Raw genomic sequence first — 20812 nt, forward strand, 5'->3', positions numbered from 1 at the left:
GATGAAAATGATGAAGTGGGGAGGACATCACAAACACGTAGTCCCCTGGCGAAGAAAATCCTCGATCCGGCAGGAAATCGAACCAGGGACCCTGTGTTCCAGAGGCAGCAACCCTAGCTACTAGACCACGACCTATGATCGTCGTGTTGCATACAAGATAATGACGGCACGTTTGATGAGAGCTGTGTTACTGCGGACCGTATACAACAGTGTACCTTAAAAAAGTTGAGCATTCAGTTCAGTACAGAATATAGTAACTTCATTTACGACAGCTGAGATGGTTCTTTTGTAAGTTAACGTCAGTATCAATACAGTGGCCACATAGATACCTGTTCTGAATTCCGAATGTCTCAGTCATAAAATGAGGTCTTTGTTCGCACACTGCTGCTCAAAAGCTGTACATTCAAATTCCAGAAAGCTGTGGATGAAATATGTCTTTCGTGTTGCCCAGTAATGTTCCGATAAATATGTAGTGGCTAGCACAGTGGATTGATGATCAATGGAAATCCTACACTCAACAGATTTCCCCAGTTGCCACGGATGTGGAGCGGGATATCCTTTTCTATTAAACAATAAGGAAATTAAAAAAAAAAAAAAATATTCCTCTTACACGCACGCACAACTGGGACCGATACATCGAAGATAACATGCCTGCTAGTGAGTCTACACAAGCATCTACATGCGAATTTCGGATGTTACTGTACGGTGTATGGATGATTGTAGGTAGTGTATCAAAGTCATATTCCTCCGTTAGTAATCCACTACTGGGTTGTACGCAGAAATAAAAGGTTTTGGTGAACTCACTTAACTCGAATTTCCTTAATTTTACCATCGTAGTACTGGTCATTACATGCGATGCATGTTGGAGGCGTTGTATATGTACCCAACACAGAATTTTATGAGGCAGCGGCACACTGCGCCTTTCTTATACCGTCCATTGTTGTACTTCGTTGAGCGTTCTGTGACTCTGTCACTACCGAAGGGTGTAAATTTCCTATGTATCTTTCCAATTTCCTAGATTAGTTAAACGAAGTAAGGACTTTGAATATGAAACACTATTCAAGAAACTGCTCGAAAGAACTGTTTCCTTACTGTTATGTCAGTAAATCTGAGTGCGGAATCCGCCTTCTCTCCCTGCCTCTCTCTCTCTCTCTCTCTCTCTCTCTCTCTCTCTCTCTCTCTCTCTCTCTCTCTCTGTCTCTCTCTCTCTCTCTCACACACATAAACACACACACACACACACACACACACACACACACACAAACACACAAACACACAGAAATTCTATTTGTCCTGTGTGGAACATTGCCCCGAAAAAGAATAGAACTAGTTCCAGATCGCCGATTACAAACAAGTTTATCAGGAATATTTTTCTTGATTGCCAGGCGATTGTCATACTAGTAATAGCTTCTCATTTACTTTCATATGGGAATCATTTCGTCCTACTGCCAGGTCACCCGACCCGCGGTCACATGAAGTGTCGGAACTCAAACCGTCCGTTCTTTACAAAGGAACTATCGAGGTTGCGCAGTGACTGGACTAACGTATCGAAGTCCGCGGATCTGAATTTAGGTTTTCCGTATTTTTCCTAAATTGCTTAAGGTAACTGCTACAATGTTTCCTCTGAAAGGACACCATCCGGTTCCTTTCCAAAAATCAGAGCATGCCCTCGGTCTCTGTTGACCTTGCCTTCGACGGGAGTGAAATACTAAGCGTTCCTTTTTTTCACTTTGGAAAGCATACTCCGTAACACTGCCTGTTGAGAACATTTCCAGTAGCTGATAGGTGATCGCAGAGCAGTGCGCTGTCGGAAGTATTCTTGCATCCAGAGGCCTTATATTGCATTTATTTGCCACAATAAAAAAAAAATTTACACACTTATATGCTTATGATTTTCCACTACTTTCATTCATCTAACAATTTACCAAAAAGGCTATTATTTCTTTACAGGAACAGACGGATATAATTCTAAAGTAGCCCAGTCACCTTAAAAATAGTATTACTTTTTTAAAAGAAAATATAAATGTAATCTTCAATTATGCTAAACTATAAAAAAGTAGTAGCATCAGGAAAATAAGAAATCTCGCAGCCTCTGATATTTCGCCCGGTGCCCTTTTACTCCTGTTTTGGTCTGTGGTTTTCCAGGCATTGAATCCATGGAATAACTACGATTTCCAAACCTACAACTTTTTCCCAATTAAATTTCGTTTCCCACACCTACTAATTTTATACCAAACGTTACCAAACGTTAACACAAAAGGCTCGCAACTTTTAGCTTTTGACTACAAGAACAATGTATCTCAAGTGAATAACAACTTAAAAAATGCCTGAATAACGAGTTTGTTTGTGTGACTATCATCCGCAGAACGCACAGAAATATTCGTTTTGGAAATAAAAGCCGCCTTTTCCTGCTGCAGTGTATTTGATCTCTTTTGCCTTTTACTTTAAGGCATCGTCAGTGCGATCTAGAATGATACAGCTTTGTTCTCATATGTGCGACCTCCAGCATGTGACAAGATAAGAGGACACGCAAATACCAACCAAAAACGATAAAAACTCTAAGTGTTCACATATTTACGTAAAAAGAGACTTGAACTGTTTTACAATGTACAAATATTACATATCAAAACTGTATTATGATATGTTCACTGACGACGCCTTAAGTAAGAGGCGAAACGCGTCTGGGAGAAATGAAACACATAAATACCTGGATGTAGCAGTTTAGAGAGGTACTAAATGAACTGACCACATACTTTTCGTCGTAGGTAAGGCAGTTGATACAGTTAGTTTAGTGGGCAATAGACTGGGAAAATTCAGCAAAGGAGACTGCTTACATAACACTTGGCGTGTCACTTTAAAATTTATCTCTAGGGTCCGGAGCACATGGCAAATAACATTGATCATTGACAAAGAAGCGTGGCACAGATGGTCACAGTTAGGTTGCTCACGGGGAGTACGAAGAAAATTCTAAGAAAGAGAAGACCTTATTTGGAAGACGTTTGTAGATAGATACACAACATCCTTACAAAGTTTTAGGAACTAATATTAAGTGAGGAATCTAGAAAACCTACGTATAGCCTCCTTATGGACCCTGAAGACAGAGTTAGATTAACTATACCACCCACAGAAGCATCCTGTAGTTCTTTTTCTTGCGCTCCATTCGCGACTGTAAAGAGAATAAAACTTAAAAGTCGGTTTAATACTAAGCACCCTCCACCCTGCTGTTATTTATTTTACGTTCCTCAAAGAAATTAGCAAAATGAAATAAGAAATTTGGAAATAGTGCGTAAAGAAATCCGTGTTGACGTCATAGTTTATGTTACGGAATAGAGGCGTTTTATATTTGCAGTCCACAGGAGAAGCAAAAAGACCAGATAGCCAATGCTAGAGGTTTAGGAAAGCCAGATAATGCAGTGTCTACAAATAATTTTTGCGACATCTTTTCTGTGTATTACGTTCACTATTAAGTTAATAAGGAAAATAATTTAAAATTTTCGTTATTTTAATATTCTTTAAAAAATAACAGTTCTGAGTTAAATGATGTGCAAATAAAAGTGGAGAGACGATGGAGTATTGGTCTTACGAATAAGTCGAAGGTCCGATGGCAAGCGTTTCAGTAGGCGTTGACTGTTGGCACGATTTCTGGCTTTCATAACAGGTTCGCTAGAAATTTCACCCCCGTGTACACAAGTGCTTCGTCTGCGAACACCTCATGGCAAGTACGGACTTTATACTCGATAGATACTCGTACCCACAGGACTAATGCAACTTGCTCCCGATGACGAAACGCCATTCTAGTTTGAGTGAGTAAACAAATGAATAAACAAGACTCACTCTCCGCTACGCGTGCGGCGTGCCAACCGCGTATCCCTCATGCAGGCACGAATCCGTTACGTCCACGCATTACATGCAAACTAACCGATGCCACCGCAGCCTGGCGCTTATGTTACCCGCGTAGCGCAGCGATGTCAAACCTGCGAACGACTAAGTTAGGTGTTTATTTTCCTCCGTTCATGTTTCGTATCTGTGCATCCGAAACGAGTCACTACTGTTCGCTACAAAACAACTGGCATTTTAGTGATAGGGCTTTTATATTCCATCATACATCAGCAGAGTTCAGATATTTTTTCACTTCTTTTGCCATCCTCACGCATTTGCACATCGTGAATTTTTAACAGGAGTCTCCGCGCTCATATGTAAACAACTGCGTCGCATGGTTCGCCACTCCTAATTCCAGGACACAGAAAGTAAGGAACACACGTATTAAAAGAGGAAAAAGGCGAATCGTAGTGGTCAGTAACTTAGATGCTTCAACAAAGCAAATGGTCATCCTTGCTAGCAGCTTACATGTTCTTCGGTATGTTCCAACTATTGGTTATTCCAAATCATCGAAAGTCTTCGTAGTTTTATTAGCTTGTGATATAACGATATCAACTTTGTTTATTCACGTAATATAAATCCTTATTTCCCGCTCAATGTTCTCTTGATAGGAATATTCTGAGCAAATTTTCGCTGGTTAGTCACATTAAGTATATGAAAACATGCACCGTGATTCGAAAACACTTTTCTGCAGAGACATTTTTAAAACTTGTACCCACGACACTACCTTCCTCTCTGCACCAATGACTGACATTCCTGTTAATGAACTCGAAGGGCTTCTCCTGTACATTACAGACAGACTCTCTTTCACGTTCCGAAACACCCTGTTTCATCTATTACACTCGTGTTCAAATATACTTACAGATTACATTGTCTGACACAAGAGGAAAAAGGCATCGAGATATGCATCGCTTAATATCTATGCCCGTTCGTAGTGATGGATAAATTAGTACATGTCAAAGAGTTCATCAGTGTTCAAAATCAAAGTGTACATAAAAATGAGTGACGATTCAGTAACTGTTGGACATAATTTTCTTACGACTATTACATCTAAGTAGAATGTCAGCATTAGTTACAACAAATCTAATGCATGTAAACAAATGTTACTCAGAATTTTGTACTATTTTTGTGTAACTAACTCCTGTTTCCGTTGAGAGAGACAAACTGACGAAAGACGCATTATTGTCTCTGTAAATTCTTTTCTGATCTACAGTATAGTGAAACAACATGTTCAGATATTGTAGAGCCAATAAAACAGACTAAGTTGTTTCATTAATGTCTCATATTATGTGTAAACTGAAAAAAATTGATCATTCAGCTCCGACTGTTTAAACCTTGTTGTAATTGACATGGTTCTCATTCAGATACTAGTATCGGGTTTTAAAGAAACAGCATAAAATAGCCGGGATTTTGTTTTTAATTACAAAGAAATTACCACCAGTGCAATGTATCGTTCAACATAGCTTCCCGTTCCCACATCGGCCTTTCATTTCGATGAATAAATTAGTATAAGCCAAACGGTTCTTGAAACTATAAGCTCTTTGCGATGTCCTGAAGATATATTGTGGAATTCCTATTGCACTCGTTTTTGTCTGAAGTAATTATATTAACCCGCATCCTTTATAATTGCTGTTCCAGGTCATGAACAATTTACAGAAATTATATATGGATAATTTTTACGTTTTATTTGCAACCATGTAATGTTCCGATCAGTAAGAGTTGAATTCCTCTTAATTTGTACTAAACAAGTTTCGTTCGACATATCTAGGGATACATTAAGATCACTACACGGAAACTTACCGAGACATATTACAGAGATTATTCCTGTCTCTTGATTCATTTGTATTATGTCACACATTTCGAAATTATAAAATCTATGAAGGGAAAATTTAATCACTTACAATTAACGTTTTGATAAGTACAGAAAGTGACTTTCTGTGCATAGAGACGCAAACTGTGTCTAAAATACCAATACTGCTGTGAGGACTGAAAGAATTCACTTAAAATAGTTACGAATTTTGATTTAATTTCAACCAATTACCACTGGTCCTGTGTACACAAAGAACAGAATTGTCAGAGTAATTACGCTTACCAAATTATATGGTTAGGAGTTTTTGCTAATAACAGTCGTAATATATCAAATACAAAACAAAACAAAAGAAGTTTTCGCCGTTGACAGGAATCGTCACATGAGGAACAAGGGTTTAATAAAACATATTTCAAACAGAATGGTAGGTAGCTATGTAGGAGGTAGGTATGTACAAAGGGATGGAGAGGAAGCCAGATTATAGCTACTGCATCACTGATCTTATTAGCAACATCGGTAAGTGTTGACTACAGATGATTGTTATGATAAACATCAATAAAAGATCATTCATAGCCTCGTTCGCTGAAAAGATGTGCAAAGCAATGCAGTAGTGTAAAATATTCAAATCCAACAAGGAGACCATCGGACTTGTTAATCACTGATTTTGATGAGTTTTAGGTACATTCAAAAAGGACCTGTACAGGATAGCCTGTGATCTGCTCTTCACGAGACGGGCAACAGTTTCCGAGAAAATCTCTATTGAAGTTTTATGCGTACCTCCTATACCTGTCACTTTAGTTATGATTTGGCCGACGGACTTAACACTGGCTCAAAGTGTTTAAATCATAATCATTTTCTTTTTTTCTCGGCTTCCTCTTACAGAACATCATTAAGTAGTACACGTCATGCAAAATTATTCAAATCAATCATTTTTGCAATAGTAATTTCGTTAATAAATCAATCATTACAGCAAACATTTTACACATGTTAATTGCGTTTGTCATAGAATAAATTACAAAATCACCATCGCTACCGCTTGCTGAACTGGAACACAAATTCGTAGGCCATGACACACATGTAATGGAATATACTGCCTAGCAGGCACACAGAAATTTGAGAAGCAATATCGGAAAAAAAATTAATGTTAGCGAGATTGTTCTTTCTTCGATCAACTTCGATCAGAAACGCGCTTTTTTATTATTCTTGTGAAAGCTGGTGCACTAAAATGGTGCAAAGGTATAGAACATACTGTTATGCATCTCCACTCGAAGCCATTTCTGTATTAGTCTGTGGTAAATCGGGATATTTTGAAATATTTTCGCGAAAATTTTAACCTATGTGTAATGATAAGCGTGACAAAGTTGGCAAAATGTTTAAGATGCACGCACGTGCTTCTCGTTCATCTATGAGGATTTGATCGTAATGTGTTTAATCAGGCTGGCATACCAACGAATCAGTCATGTACAGAAACTTTTCAAGCCCTAAGTACGGAGAATGACAACTTTTAAAAATTCTTTTGCGCAGCACTTTCGGGAACTTACCTAATTTCGTGCAGGTCACAGTTACATTTTCTAATTTACGAGTCAACTTCTCAGCGCCTTTCTGAGCAGCCCGACCAAACTTCTCGTATACACGTTAAATGTATTCATAACTACGAATATGGACAACCATCGACTGTAGAATGGAAAGGCCACAAAATACGTGCCGGAACGGGACTCGAACCCGCATTTCTCACTTAACAGCGGTCGCCTTCCATTTGACTATCCGTGCACGATTTACGGTCACACCCAAGCTTCAATAAGTCGTCAACCATATGTCTACAACCTGTACTCGTACACCCATTATGTATATTCCCGTACACGCGAGACATTTCACGTGAACATGTATGCATGCCCAAAGGAATGCACTGTAATTCAGAATACCACAGGCACTGCAATATAGCGTCAAGTTTCTCTGACGGTTCTTGCATACATGAGAAAACGTAAGGGAATATCTTGCTTGACGCAGTTATTGCATGGTGCGCAGTGAAGAAATGACTACTCTTGTTCACATCGGTTTCCGGAAGGGATCTATTGTACGTCGATTGGTACTGTGAACACTCTCGTCAGTCTTTGGTATCCTTCCGCAACTGCTATTACTTCGTCCATTGTTGCGAACTCTTTGTAATTGTCCAGATATGTGGAATTTAACTACGAACCACAAAGGGAATACACATTTGAATATTGTTTGCTGTTGTGATTGACTTATTAATAAAATTGCTATGGCAAAAGTGACCACTTCTGATTAACCATTTTTACTGGTGTTTTATACGATGAAATTGAAAAGAAAGAGGTACACAAGCCGGGTTTGAGACCGTACCGACAGCTTGTTAACTGCGAAGCTTAGCCCTGCACTATGCTCCCTCGGTTAAAGCATAGTTAATGTTAGGGATATATGAGGTATGCATAGAACTTCATCATCGATGTTCTCAGAAGCTAGTGGCCGCCACATGAAAAGCCGCTGGCCAGGTACTCGGGATAGCTCCCTATACAGCATAGCCAAGACGTACCAGAATTCGTGATTAACGGGTTAGATGGGCCTTGTAAGTACTGTTGTGTGTATCTAACGCAAGTAAGAGTCTGTCGGAAGAGTTATTTTGTTCGTAAAACATCACTGTGCTCTCACAACAATGAAAGTGGACGACTAAAGACACTAACACTTTCATCTGTAATGGTATTATCTCCTGTTTCCAGTTCTCTCAATTGCTACGAATCATATCTGGGACAGTTCCGGAATGTGCACTTTGCTCTGTACGAAACGATTAGGATGCCTACAAGATAAAAAAAAAAACCATTTTGCTCAAATTTATCTCCCCGCACACCCGTACATATACTGCAGGACGATACTAGAAGTAAAATGAAACAGACATTTTTCCTCATTATTTCTTTTAAACGTAACGGTTGACTTAAAAATTGAGGAAATACTCATAGAATTGTATGCTAGATGATGGACAGTATCGTGAAAAGAGAATATAATATGAACATCAACAAAAGTAAAACGAGGATAATAGAGTGTAGTCGAATTAAATCACGCGAGGCTGAGGGTATTAGATTAGGAAATGAAACACTTAAAGTAGTAAACGTGTTTTGCTATTTCAGAAGCAAAATAATTGATGATGGTTGAAGCAGGGAGGATATAAAATGTAGACTGATAATGGCCTGAAAAGCGTTTCTGAAGAAGAGAAATCTGTTAATATCAAGTATAAATGTGTCAGGACGTCCTTCGTGAAAGTATTGGTATGGAGTGTAGCCATGTATGGAAATGAAACATGGACTATAAACAATTAGACTAGAACAGAACAGAAACTTTTGAAATGTGGTGATACAGAAGAATGCTGAGTATTAGATGGCTAGATCACGTAACTAACGACAAGATACTGAATAAATCTGGGGAGAAGAGAACTTAGTGGTACAACTTGACTAAAGGAAGGGATCGATTGGTATGACAAATTCTGATGCATCAAGGGATATACATTTAGTACTACAAGGAAGCACTGGGGGAAAAATCTAGAGGGAGACCAAGACAGGAATGCAGTAAGCAGATTCAGAGGGATGTAGGTTGTAGCAGTTACTAGGAGATGAAGAGGCTTGCGCAGGGTAGAGCAGCAAGGAGAGCTGCAGCAAACCAGTCTCTGGACTGAGGACCACAACATCAACGTGATGTGTATTTTTATTTGCGTGTGATATGTTTCGATGGCAGCCAGCTGCATGTCAACAATTCATAGGAGATTAAGAATATAGTGTGACAGCAGCGAAAAGGAACAATACATCCAAAGATGACTTGTGTCAGTCGGGTTGCCAAAAAGGATATTTATCAGCTATGACTAGCGAGAGATGGAGTTCTCTGCTGGTGTGCAGTATAAATGGAAATGTAACTGTTAACAAGCACACAGAGAAGTATGACTCCCAATGTCAAATGGAAGAGGTATAGCTTTCTGGAATTCTATAACGCGCATCACAGTATGAAGGAAATACTTAATGGATATGAGTCCAAAAGCATGAGCTCTCTGGCATGAGAAAATATGACCACGTCATATAGAAAAGAATATCCAAGAACTTCCTGATCGAATATAATTCAGAGAAAACGATATTCACACAAAAGCTGACCCTTCACAATAAAGAAGAGAAAGGAAATGCGTGAGGTCTAATGACGTCACACTATCCGTAACCAAATATTCAAGTAATAAAGTAAATCACAAATAAATGGCATAGTACACAGAAATCGTGCTTTATAATGGGAAACATCCGTTCGTGCGAAATACAAATAAAGATAAAATCGTGACTAGTAACAGAAAAGCTATTTTATAAACAAACCCACTGTTTTTACGGTGTCAGACGTTTAGCAACCATTCCTAACTGATCGAACCAAATTAAAGGAGAGCACTTACTATTGTAAAACACAACACTTTGAAGAAAGTTATCGTTCCATGATCAAGTCACCAAAGAAAAAAATAGCCGTTATAAGGAATCCACTTTTATTACGCGTTTCCGTTTTTTGTTTATGTGCTTTACTGTTTTGAAAGTTACACAGCTTAAAGTTAAAGAGGTGAACCACAGTGGTAATAAGAGTACACTAAGTGCCTGTCCTGGATTACAATATATAATGACTCACTGACCGCTCTCCCCCCCCCCCCCTTTCATAAACCCATAGCTCAATCAAATGCAATTCTTAGATAAATATATTTAGATTTTTCACTGTAAGAAACGTTGGCAGCACAAAATTTGTGTAATTAATCTATTTCACTTGTTGAGTTCATATCTAAGTTAATGATTTTAGCTATCGGCTGTTAGATACTTTTTTTTTTAAAAAAAAGGGAAGTGCGCAAAATGTCTTTCATACTACTGCGAAAGTATTGGACGGAAACTTGTAATAAATTTCTAGTTTCACAGAGTTTTGGAATAATCACAATGCTGTTCATCTTCTGTATTAACGTACGTAAAAAGAAAAACCATGATAAAACCTTAAAAATGTAGTTGTTGCAGTAGTGATCGATTAAAAGCTAGATTCCTTTGTGACATCATACCACTCGAAGTAATAGCAATGAGAGATATCAAATGAAAATATATCATAATCTGAAGTGAAGGTAAGACATATGGCAAACAAGGATTAATTGATGCTGAGAAACTACTGTTTGTTTACAAAACACATTGTTTACAACAGGCTTGCGTGGCCTCTCTTCGAATATTGTTCAAGTGTGTGATATCAGTCTCTGAGACGACGGTTAGGAAAGGAGGTAGAGGAAAGTGTCGGGTCATTACGTGATAAAAACGCTGAATAAATAATACACAAAGAAAAAAACTCCATGTCTAGCATTCACCTGATATCTGCTAACAAAATTCCAACACCTATTCCGCAGCGTAAAATTTACGGATGCTCTGTACCCTCCTACTACTCACTGCCGTATTTACATTAAGAATCTCCATGTCTTGCATTCACCTGTTACCTACTAACAAAATTTCAACACCTGTTTTCTAGGGTAGAATTTCAGAATATTCTGTACCCTCCCCCTTCTCACTCCCGTATAAGTTGTGAGGATTACATTAAGACAGTTCTCGGGGCTATATCAGCGGTCGCCGTCGTGCGTGAATTGAACGGCTGTTACGAGGTTATGAAATCCTCCTGACGCTATTTGCACTGATTTCTTATGTATGAAGGTGTAAACAGTGTAATCGTAGAAGGAAAGGAGGCGACAGTTTGACATGTACATGGTCTTGAGAATTGGAGGACATCTTCAGTTGGATAAGGATGACAAACGAAATCGGTCCTGATTCATTGACAGTCATTCTTGAATTCGCGTGATGTAACTTAGGAGAATTGGTATATGTTGACAAATGAATGCTGTTTGAATCTTCCTCCTAAGACATCCCGATGTCTTACATTCAGTGCTACCTCGCTATGTAGGATAAAGGAAACAACGAATTACAACATGCCATTTTGAGAAGAAGGAAGTTGAAATAGGACCACAACTGACTCTAACGGTGAGAACATAAAATATGCCGAAAGAAAATTAACCGTGACCATAGATGGATATTACAGTTGATTGTATTGCTGCTTTAGTTCTATTAATACCTGATCTCTACTTGATGAACAAAAGCTACCACGAAACACCTGAATAAGGGGCCATTGACATGAACAGTCAACGATTTGGCATCAGAATTAGGTTACATAAAAAAATCTCATTTTCTGTGGGACGTTAAAAAATAACATACATTACTGAACATCATTATGTTAGCATAGATGAAAGCCATTGACATCTACCGTAAAATATAACATACTTTTATAATTAATGTCCATATTCAAGCTTAAGGAACTTTCTCGGTTATGCCACACCGCAGGAATGAACTGATTCGTTACCATGAACGGAAGTAACAATTAATTTTGTTTTGACTGTTGCTTCTCCGTTTAAAAGCAAAGTAAATAATTATCTAAATCCTGTGTGGCAATGAGAAGTTGCAATATAATGCGTCATGAATAAATTTGTCTGATTTCGTTGAAACGTGCAGAATCGGGACCCCGATATTTGCACATTACATTTTTATTCTATTGAAACAACAACCGTATTGACTTTAGTTTGAGCTTACATCAGTCGCAGAATAAATTCACTGCCGTAATATTAGTAACTCGTTCCATTTCGCATTTCGAAGGTTTTACTTCACCATGTTACGACAAAGCCTCTGGGTGGAGAGTGAAATATATTTATGTGTATCTGCATCCACATCTAAGCTCTGTATACGACGGTGAATTGCCATTCCAGTTAAGCGTAAAGCGTGGGAAGAATGTTATTTAAAAACTTCGGTGTGTACTATAATTAGTCTTTCCCCTAGCAGTCCCTTCAGGAGTGATAAAGAAGGCGTCTTCTGGCCTCGTGTAGCAAACGTGCAGCACTTCCCAGAAATACCTATACTTCAGCCATTTAACGGAGATGTTTTACTTGGATGTGGAGGAATAAAGGCGTCGAAAGACAAACTCGCACAAACATAAAAGATTAGAGAATTTTTGCATTGAGATATATTTATGTGCTATGCTGTGTATTTGAGCATACTCTCTCTCTCTCTCTCTCTCTCTCTCTCTCTCTCTCTCTCTCTCTCTCTCACACACACACACACACACACACACTCTACAAGAATCACAAGAACAGAAACGCGCAATTCGTTCATCAGACGGCAGCTCTCAAACAATTCGTCGAACTCTTCTTTAGATAGCGTCTATTTCGTAATTATACCACTGTTTTCGTCCGGACGTACTCTTCGATGCTCTCTGTGAGAACGGGCCAGATGGGTCGTGACACGCCCACTTCACTGGTGGAACGACGCGGACGGACCGTTTAAGCCAGTGAGAGCCCCTCCCCCCTCCCTCCACACAGTAGTTGAGCTGTGCCGCCTTCGCGATATTAACGCAGGCCGGCCCGAGTACTCTTGGAATGTAGCCATTTTGCCCGCACAGTGGCGGAAATTGCGACTCTGCCGCAACTGTAAATTCCGTCTCAATTGAGAGCGGCCCCCGTGCAGGCCAATAACGATATTTCACGGCATTCATACCTGTGGGCGGCCCCACCACCGATAGCGAAGTCGCGCTGTTTTTGTTGGGACAAATTCAGTTTTAATAAATTTCCGGCGCTGCTCTTATCAGAGGCAACAGTGTTCTTCAAATGGTCCAGCGCGACCGGCTAGGTCACCATCGAGGTTAGAGCAGGGTAGTGTGGAATGATACGAAGCAGTTAACGTTGACTACTTTGTAGTCAGATGCTCACTGACAGTCTTAGCTAAGCTGCGGTGAAAGTGGAAAGCCTAGAAAGTCTTAGTAATTTGACTTGTTTTTAAATTTGTTTCCAAAAGTTCTCTTCATGAACTATTTCTCCTTTATATGTTTAATAATTAATTGTCCTTCATTCTGTGCTTATAACATCATATGAGAATATACTGTGAAGAGCTGTCCATTACAAAATAATTATGACTAACGACGAATAGAAAAAATAACCGACTCAGTCACAAATTTCATAAACAAACCCCCGTTGATAGAGTTTCTGAAATATACGTGTGTCATCTACACCTGTTATATCATGAAACGTGTTATCAGCAATTAAATATGTGAATGAGTCTGGTAGTATTATTCTAGCTCAAACATACATTCTAATCTCAACGAGTCCAAAGTATTCCTATTTGTGTTATTTATTATGGAATCTGAGGAATTGAGAGTAAACTACAATATTACTTTTCGTGTTTTATTACAATGCTTTATTGTCCCTTTATAACATTTATCTTAAAAATCGCACCACCAATGCGTATGTCAGAGGTCCATCGCTAAATGAACTAACAAAGACAAGGAAATAAACAGAACCATTCGACAAAATTTATCGAATACAAGTTTCAGGTGTGTTGTAGGTTCAAGAGTTAAATTTGTGAATGAAGCGAGTAATTTAATTGCATTTACAACATACTTTGTACTTTATTTTCAAAGAACGACTCTTTGAAACTAGAGTTGGAGTGGTGCAAAGCGGTAATAAATTAGATTGTCTCATTTCATGTTGTCTTACGACACTCAGTTGTCGGTTTAGAGCCTTTGTTAAATAAAATCACACCGCCGACTACAGTGAATTTGACAGCTTTTCGCGGCTGACGTTTTGTTGCCATTTGTTAGCTCTACTTGTGTTCTACACAGAAGTACTAATGTCAGCAGAGGGCGTTTGGAATCTCAGTTATAAAGAAAAATCGACGATAAAACAAAACCGATAACGCTCTGTAAATTTGCAAATACCTGAATCCTTAACATGCCTGATAATATCCAGTTGCTGTACCTCTTAAGCGCTGATATTATAATATGTATTGGTCTGATGTGTTTGTTTCGAAGTGACCACATTATCGAGTTTAGAGTGTATCCATTTGCTCCTAAGCACGTTGTACGATCGGTCAGGGTATTATCCAAGACGTCCTGTTTTGAATATTTATACTGTCGTTTTCATGACATGTGACAGAAATCTGTAATAATGGCTAGGAGGAAGTCGAATATAGTTCAAAACAGGTATAGTTTATACGAAATGAGCCACGACGTCGCGCTTTTGACGCCGGACTACAAAAAAAATATTTTTATTTTATTTTCAATATGTGGAAGTCCTTGATACAATATTGTGCGTGTATAATTTCCGACACACTGTTAAATATATGTGTTGTTCATAGCATAGTTCTTTACAAATTGCATGTACTGTCTTCGTAACACGAACAGTAAGAAGGAAACAATTTTCATTTTAATACTGTGTCGCAGTGGGAATGAGGTATGATGTTGTCTCCGCAAAGGTAATGGATCGCAGGCGGCTTCGCGGCACTTAATGTCGCCTTACACACAATTATAAGCCAGTTATGAGTTTACGCTCCGAGTCACGTCGAGGAACGTAACCTAATTCCACGCGAAGACAAGTGTAACGCGATTTAATTATAAAATTTGATGTTCGCGTAACTCGTCGGGTAACTGGTTTACATCGGATCCAATTACATCCTGCAGACGGCAGCAATTCTCAGAGCAACACAGGAGAGAGAGAGGGGGAGCGCGCGATAAAGTTAGACGGGCCTCCTCGGAATACGGCAGACGCTGCAATAGCTATCAAGGGGTGATACGGCAAAGTAACACTCACCACTGACGGACAGCTGTAAGACGAGGGCCAACCACAACGAGTAACAGGCCACCATGGTCCCTGTCTTCGGGCTCGGACGCTGCTGTCGCTTTTGGTCGTGGCTGACGAACACCTTCTCTTTTGTCGAAGCTCGCATCGTCCCGTCACTGGTTTAGAGGCCTCACTGTGCTGGCACGGAGCTTCGCTACGCCGCCGCTAAGCATACCTTCGCGAACGTGAACTGGCAGCGTCTTTCGGAAAAAAAACAAATGTCACACGGGAGATAAAGAGCACGAGTGGAGACACTTCGCGGCTGTGACAGCGTCTGCGAGCACGACGCCTAAGGAGGGCAGTGGAGTAGCTGACGCCGCGGGAGTCCCCTGTTGTAGTCTCGGGCGTACCGAGCGCGAACGTCACGCGGCGAACAAGTGGACGCCGTGAGAGCGAGCGGGCGGCACAAGGGGCGGGCGCCGACGCCGAGTCGCGACCGACTACTGCCTACCGTCCTCGCAGCCGCCGCCGCCGCCGCCGCCGCCGCCGCCGCCGCACGTCCGCAACAGCCGGCGCGCAACACGGCGGCCCGCGCATGCGCACACAGCACGCTGGACGCCGCCGTCTTGGCATCCACGCCTCCCGCCAGCACGCCGCGAGCACTTTCGCTTGTCGCCGCTCAGCTCTGCTGCGATGTGCGGGGGATTCAAGTGACGGAGCTGTACCGACGTGATTCTTCGTAACTGCCCCCCCCCCCCCCCTTTCACCATCCACCGTAAAACTACACTACTGGCCATAAAAATAGCTACACCAACAAGAAATGCATATGATAAACGGGTATTTATTGGACAAATATACATTTTCACGCAATTTGGGTGCATAGACCTAATCAGTACCCAGAACAACCACCTCGGGCCGCAATAACAACCTTGATACGCCTGGGCATTGAGTCACAGAGAGCTTGGATGGCGTGTACAGGTACAGCTGCCCATGCAGCTTCAACACGATACCACAGTTCATCACGAGTAGTGACTGGCGTACTGTGACGAGCCAGTTGTTCGGCAACCATTGACCTCATCGGAGGTGAGGGTATCATCTGGAGTGCCCCAGGGAAGTGTGGTAGGTCCGCTGTTGTTTTCTATCTACATAAATTATCCTTTGGGTACTGAGGATAGACATGTGCGGCAGTTTGCTCATGATGCTGTGGTGTACGGGATGGTGTCGTCGTTGAGTGACTGTAGGAGGATACAAGATGTCTTGGACAGGATTTGTGATTGGTATGAAGAATGGCAGCTAACTCTAAATATAGATAAATGTAAATTAATGCAGATGAATAGGAAAAAGAATCCCGTAATGTTTGAATACTCCATTAGTAGTGTAGCGCTTGACACAGTCACGTCGATTAAATATTTGGGTGTAACAGTGCTGAGCGATATGAAGTGGGACAAGCATGTAATGGCAGTTGTGGGAAAGGTGGATAGTCGTCTGCGGTTCATTGGTAGAATTTTGGGAAGATGTGGTCCATCTGTAAAGGAGACCGCCTATAAAACTCTAATACGACCTATTCTTGAGTACTGCTCGAGCGTTTTGGATCCCTATCACGTCGGATTGAGGGGGGCATAGAAGAAATTCAGAGGCGGGCTGCTAGATTTGTTACTGGTAGGTTTGATCACCACGCGAGTGTTACGGAAATGCTTCAGGAACTCGGGTGGGAGTCTCTAGAGGAAAGGAGGCGTTCTTTTCGTGAATCGCTACTGAGGAAATTTAGAGAACCAGCATTTGAGGCTGAGTGCAGTACAACTTTACTGCCGCCAACTTATATTTCGCGGAAAGACCACAAAGATAAGATAAGAGGGATTAGGGCTCGTAGAGAGGAATGTAGGCAGTCATTTTTCCCTCGTTCTGTTTGGGAGTGGAACCGGGAGAGAAGATGCTAGTTGTGGTACGAGGTACCCTCCGCCACGCACCGTATGGTGGATTGCGGAGTATGTATGTAGATGTAGATGTGGATGTACTGGGGTTCCGTACCAGGTCGGATTAAAGGAACACACCGAAACAGTTCACAGGCGTGCTACTAGATTTTTTACTGGTAGGTTCGAACATCACGCTAGTTCTACAGACATGCTTATATAACTCAAACAGAAGTTCCTGGAGAGAAGGCGACATAATTTTCAAGGAACACTACTGAGTAAATTTAGAGACCGTGAATTCGAAGCTGATTGCGTAATGATGCTCCTGCCTCCGATATACATTATACTACAATGAACTCTAACATGGAAATTAAGCGTTTCAGTACACGTGTCCACAAAACATCTTTTCTTTGTTTGTGCGTGAGGAGCAATTCCTGAAAGTTTGACCGTATCTTCTTTTTGTAACACCCTTTATAGTGTGTTCGCAAGTTTGCCTAGTATTGAGTGTATCACACACTTACTTCGTTTTCATACGTTTTACGCATGACTTTAGCAGATTCTTATTCCTTCTTTCTTTATTTCATAGACTGCATTAATTAGATAATATAGATCATCCACTGTTATGGAATTTTATCATTCTCTGCTTGCAACGAAATACTGCAGGATACGAGGGCCACTCTACCGGTCACATTCCTCCAACCACTTCCCGCCTGTGCGGAATTCTAGAGTCAGCGCTAACAGAGGGCGCTGATTATGTGCTGAACTATACTTCCTTTCATTTGTGGCTCCTGTAGCGATTTGTTTTATGTTGTTTATATAACCCGGCGCAATATAAACGGTGTTTAATATTTATGTCATTGCCTAGAATATTGGCACTAGAGCATATGTCAACCGCTGTTCTTTAACTCTTCGTCTTTTTAACAATATTACTATTGTCGTGTTCTTAATTTATTGCTTTTTATTACTATAACACTTTTTATACTTTATAAGCTTATTACAGACTTTAACTATTGTATCCCCATTTTATTTTCGCTGTTTCAATTAATTATTGAAAACTAGGGTATGCTGACATTAGCGACATCTGGTCAACTTACTACACAAACATCTTGTGGCTACTGTGCGGCAGCTTGTTTTAAACAGTAGTTTTACTGGCAACATGAATCGTGCATGTCATGTGATTTTTGTATGTATTTGATGATGCTGGTGCTGATTCCGCATTTAACACTTGACTATGCCACTATGGCTGCAGTGCATTAGGACTTTGTTTTATGAGAAAGGTATGCCTCTTCACATTTAAAGCACTCAAATGTAAATTTTGTCAGTACTGCTTTTCAATATGTTCTATGTATTGTTCTTAAGCTGTACACATTTGCGAGTGTATTTATATTTTCCCATTTTTGCTGCACATCTTATGATGGTCATTAAAGACCGAAACCGGTAATCTGTTAAACAGCAAATATTGTGACCATAGACTTAAATTATAGGAAACCTTCCGCATCCTCATGAAACTGTCGGAGCTGAAGCGGGAATATTCACTATGTCCCACCATAAATTCCGTATTTTTTCAGCGGAAACTGGCCGAGGAAAAATATATGTGGCATTGCTTATTGAACGTCCCTTATACAAGTAGTTTTTATAAAAATGGGACAGCTGTCAGTCAGTATACATAGAAAAAATATGCGGAAAACGTAAAACAAGATACTCAGAACCATACACATCTTTAAAAACTAGCTGCGTCAGCTTGCTGACCACCTGACAGCCTACAACCATGAACTAATCACAATAGAAACATATAAAAATACTAAAATAGAGCTGCCACCTAAACCACAGACTTACGATAGAAGAAAATTCCACGTAGGGAAGGAATTGACAGAAAGAGAGAGAGAGAGAGAGCGAGAGAGAGAGAGAGAGTGAGCGAGAGAGAGAGAGAGAGATAGAGAGAGGGTGGAAGACAGAGAGAGAGAGAGAGACAAAAAGAGACAGAGAGGGAGAAAGTAAACAAAACTCAAATTAATCTTCGAACATCCATTTTTAAAATGGATGAAGGTGGTACACAGCTGGTATAATTTTTGTTAAATATGAAACTCCTCCAGCTGTACTTAAGATTTTATATTTATTTGGCTATACTAGTTTCGACGTTGCGTCAACGCCATCTTCAGGCCCGTACACTTTGATGAAATCAATTGTGTGTGGATCAGTACAAGAAGTCCGCGGTGAGACCAACACGTGCTCCACATGGATGGCGGACACGGAGATGAAACTCTAACAGCCATGTGGTACTGCAATACAGTTGTAGGTGAAGGAGTAGAAGAAAAGGCTACAGGAGAATATGGACTCAGGACAAGGAATGAGAAAGGAGAAAGTCTGAGGTCTGTAATAAACTTCACCTAGTCAAAGCGAATGATTTGTTCAAGAATCACAAGAGAAGGAGATATACTTGGAAAAGTTCAGGTGATAAGGAAAGATTTCAGTTAGATTACGTCAAGCCGAGACGGAGTTTCCGAAATAAGATACGGGATTGTAAGGCGTATCAAGAAGCAGATCTATACTGAGATCACAATGTAGTAGATATGAGGAGTAGGTTGAAGTTTAAGAGATCAGTCAAGGAGAACCAATACACAAGGAAGTGGAATACGGAAGTGCTAAGGAATTATGAGATACTCTTGAACTTCTCTATGGCTCTAGATACAGCAATAAGCAATAGCTAATTAGGCAGTAGAGTTGAAGAGGAATGGACATGTCTAAGAAGGGTAATCAAAAGGGTAATCACAGAAGTTGGGAAGAAAAACATATGTACAAAGAAGGTAGCTGCGACGAAACCATGGGTAACAGAAGAAGTGCTTCAGTTGATCGATAAAAGAAGGAAGTAAAAAAATTTTCAGGGAATTCAGGAATACAGAAATACTGTACATGACACTGAGGAACGAGATGAATAAGATGTGCACGGAAGGGAAGACAAAATGCCTGCATGGAAAATGTGATGAAAAAGGGGTAAGAAGGGCTAAGAAGGGATGTAGTCTTTCACCTCTACAGTCCAATCTGTACACTGAAGAATCAGTGAAGGAAACAAAAGAAAGGTTCAGGAGCGGAATTAAAATTAAAGGTGAAAAGATATCGATGACACGATTCGCTGATGACATTGCTATCTTGACTGAAACAGAAGAAGAATTACTTGAGCTCCTGAATGAAATGAACAGTCTAATGTGTACAAAATGAGGACTGAGAGTAAACCGAAGAAAGACGAAAGTAATAGAAGTTGCAGAAATGAGAGACACTTAACATCAGGATTGATGGCAATGAAGTATTGAAGTTAAGGAATTCTACTACCTAGGCAGCAAAATAACCAATGATTGAGCAAGGAGGACATCAAATCAGACTAGCACTAGCAAAAAGTTCATTCCTAGACAAGAGAGGTCCACTAGTATCAAACACAGGCCTTCATTTGATGAAGAAATTCCTGAAAACGTATGTTTGGAGCACAGCATTGTTCGGTATTGAAACATGGTCTGTGAGAAAACCTGAACAGAGAAGAATCGAAGCATCTGAGATGTGGTGTTACAGACGAATTTTGAAAATTAGATG

The 20812-nt window shown here is 40.2% G+C and overlaps 1 protein-coding gene across 1 annotated transcript in view; it reads left to right on the top strand.

Moving 5' to 3' along the window:
• LOC126293380 (uncharacterized) overlaps window positions 1-16063 on the top strand; it is a 91852-nt gene extending 75789 nt beyond the window's left edge. The window contains exon 3 of the mRNA XM_049986627.1: window positions 15719-16063. Within this exon, the coding sequence (XP_049842584.1) occupies window positions 15719-16063 (345 nt within the window). The remainder of the gene's footprint in view (window positions 1-15718) is intronic.
• Window positions 16064-20812: the final 4749 nt, after the last annotated feature.

The sequence above is a fragment of the Schistocerca gregaria genome, chromosome 1 (genome assembly GCF_023897955.1).
Source record: "Schistocerca gregaria isolate iqSchGreg1 chromosome 1, iqSchGreg1.2, whole genome shotgun sequence".
Classification (NCBI taxonomy): domain Eukaryota; kingdom Metazoa; phylum Arthropoda; class Insecta; order Orthoptera; family Acrididae; genus Schistocerca; species Schistocerca gregaria.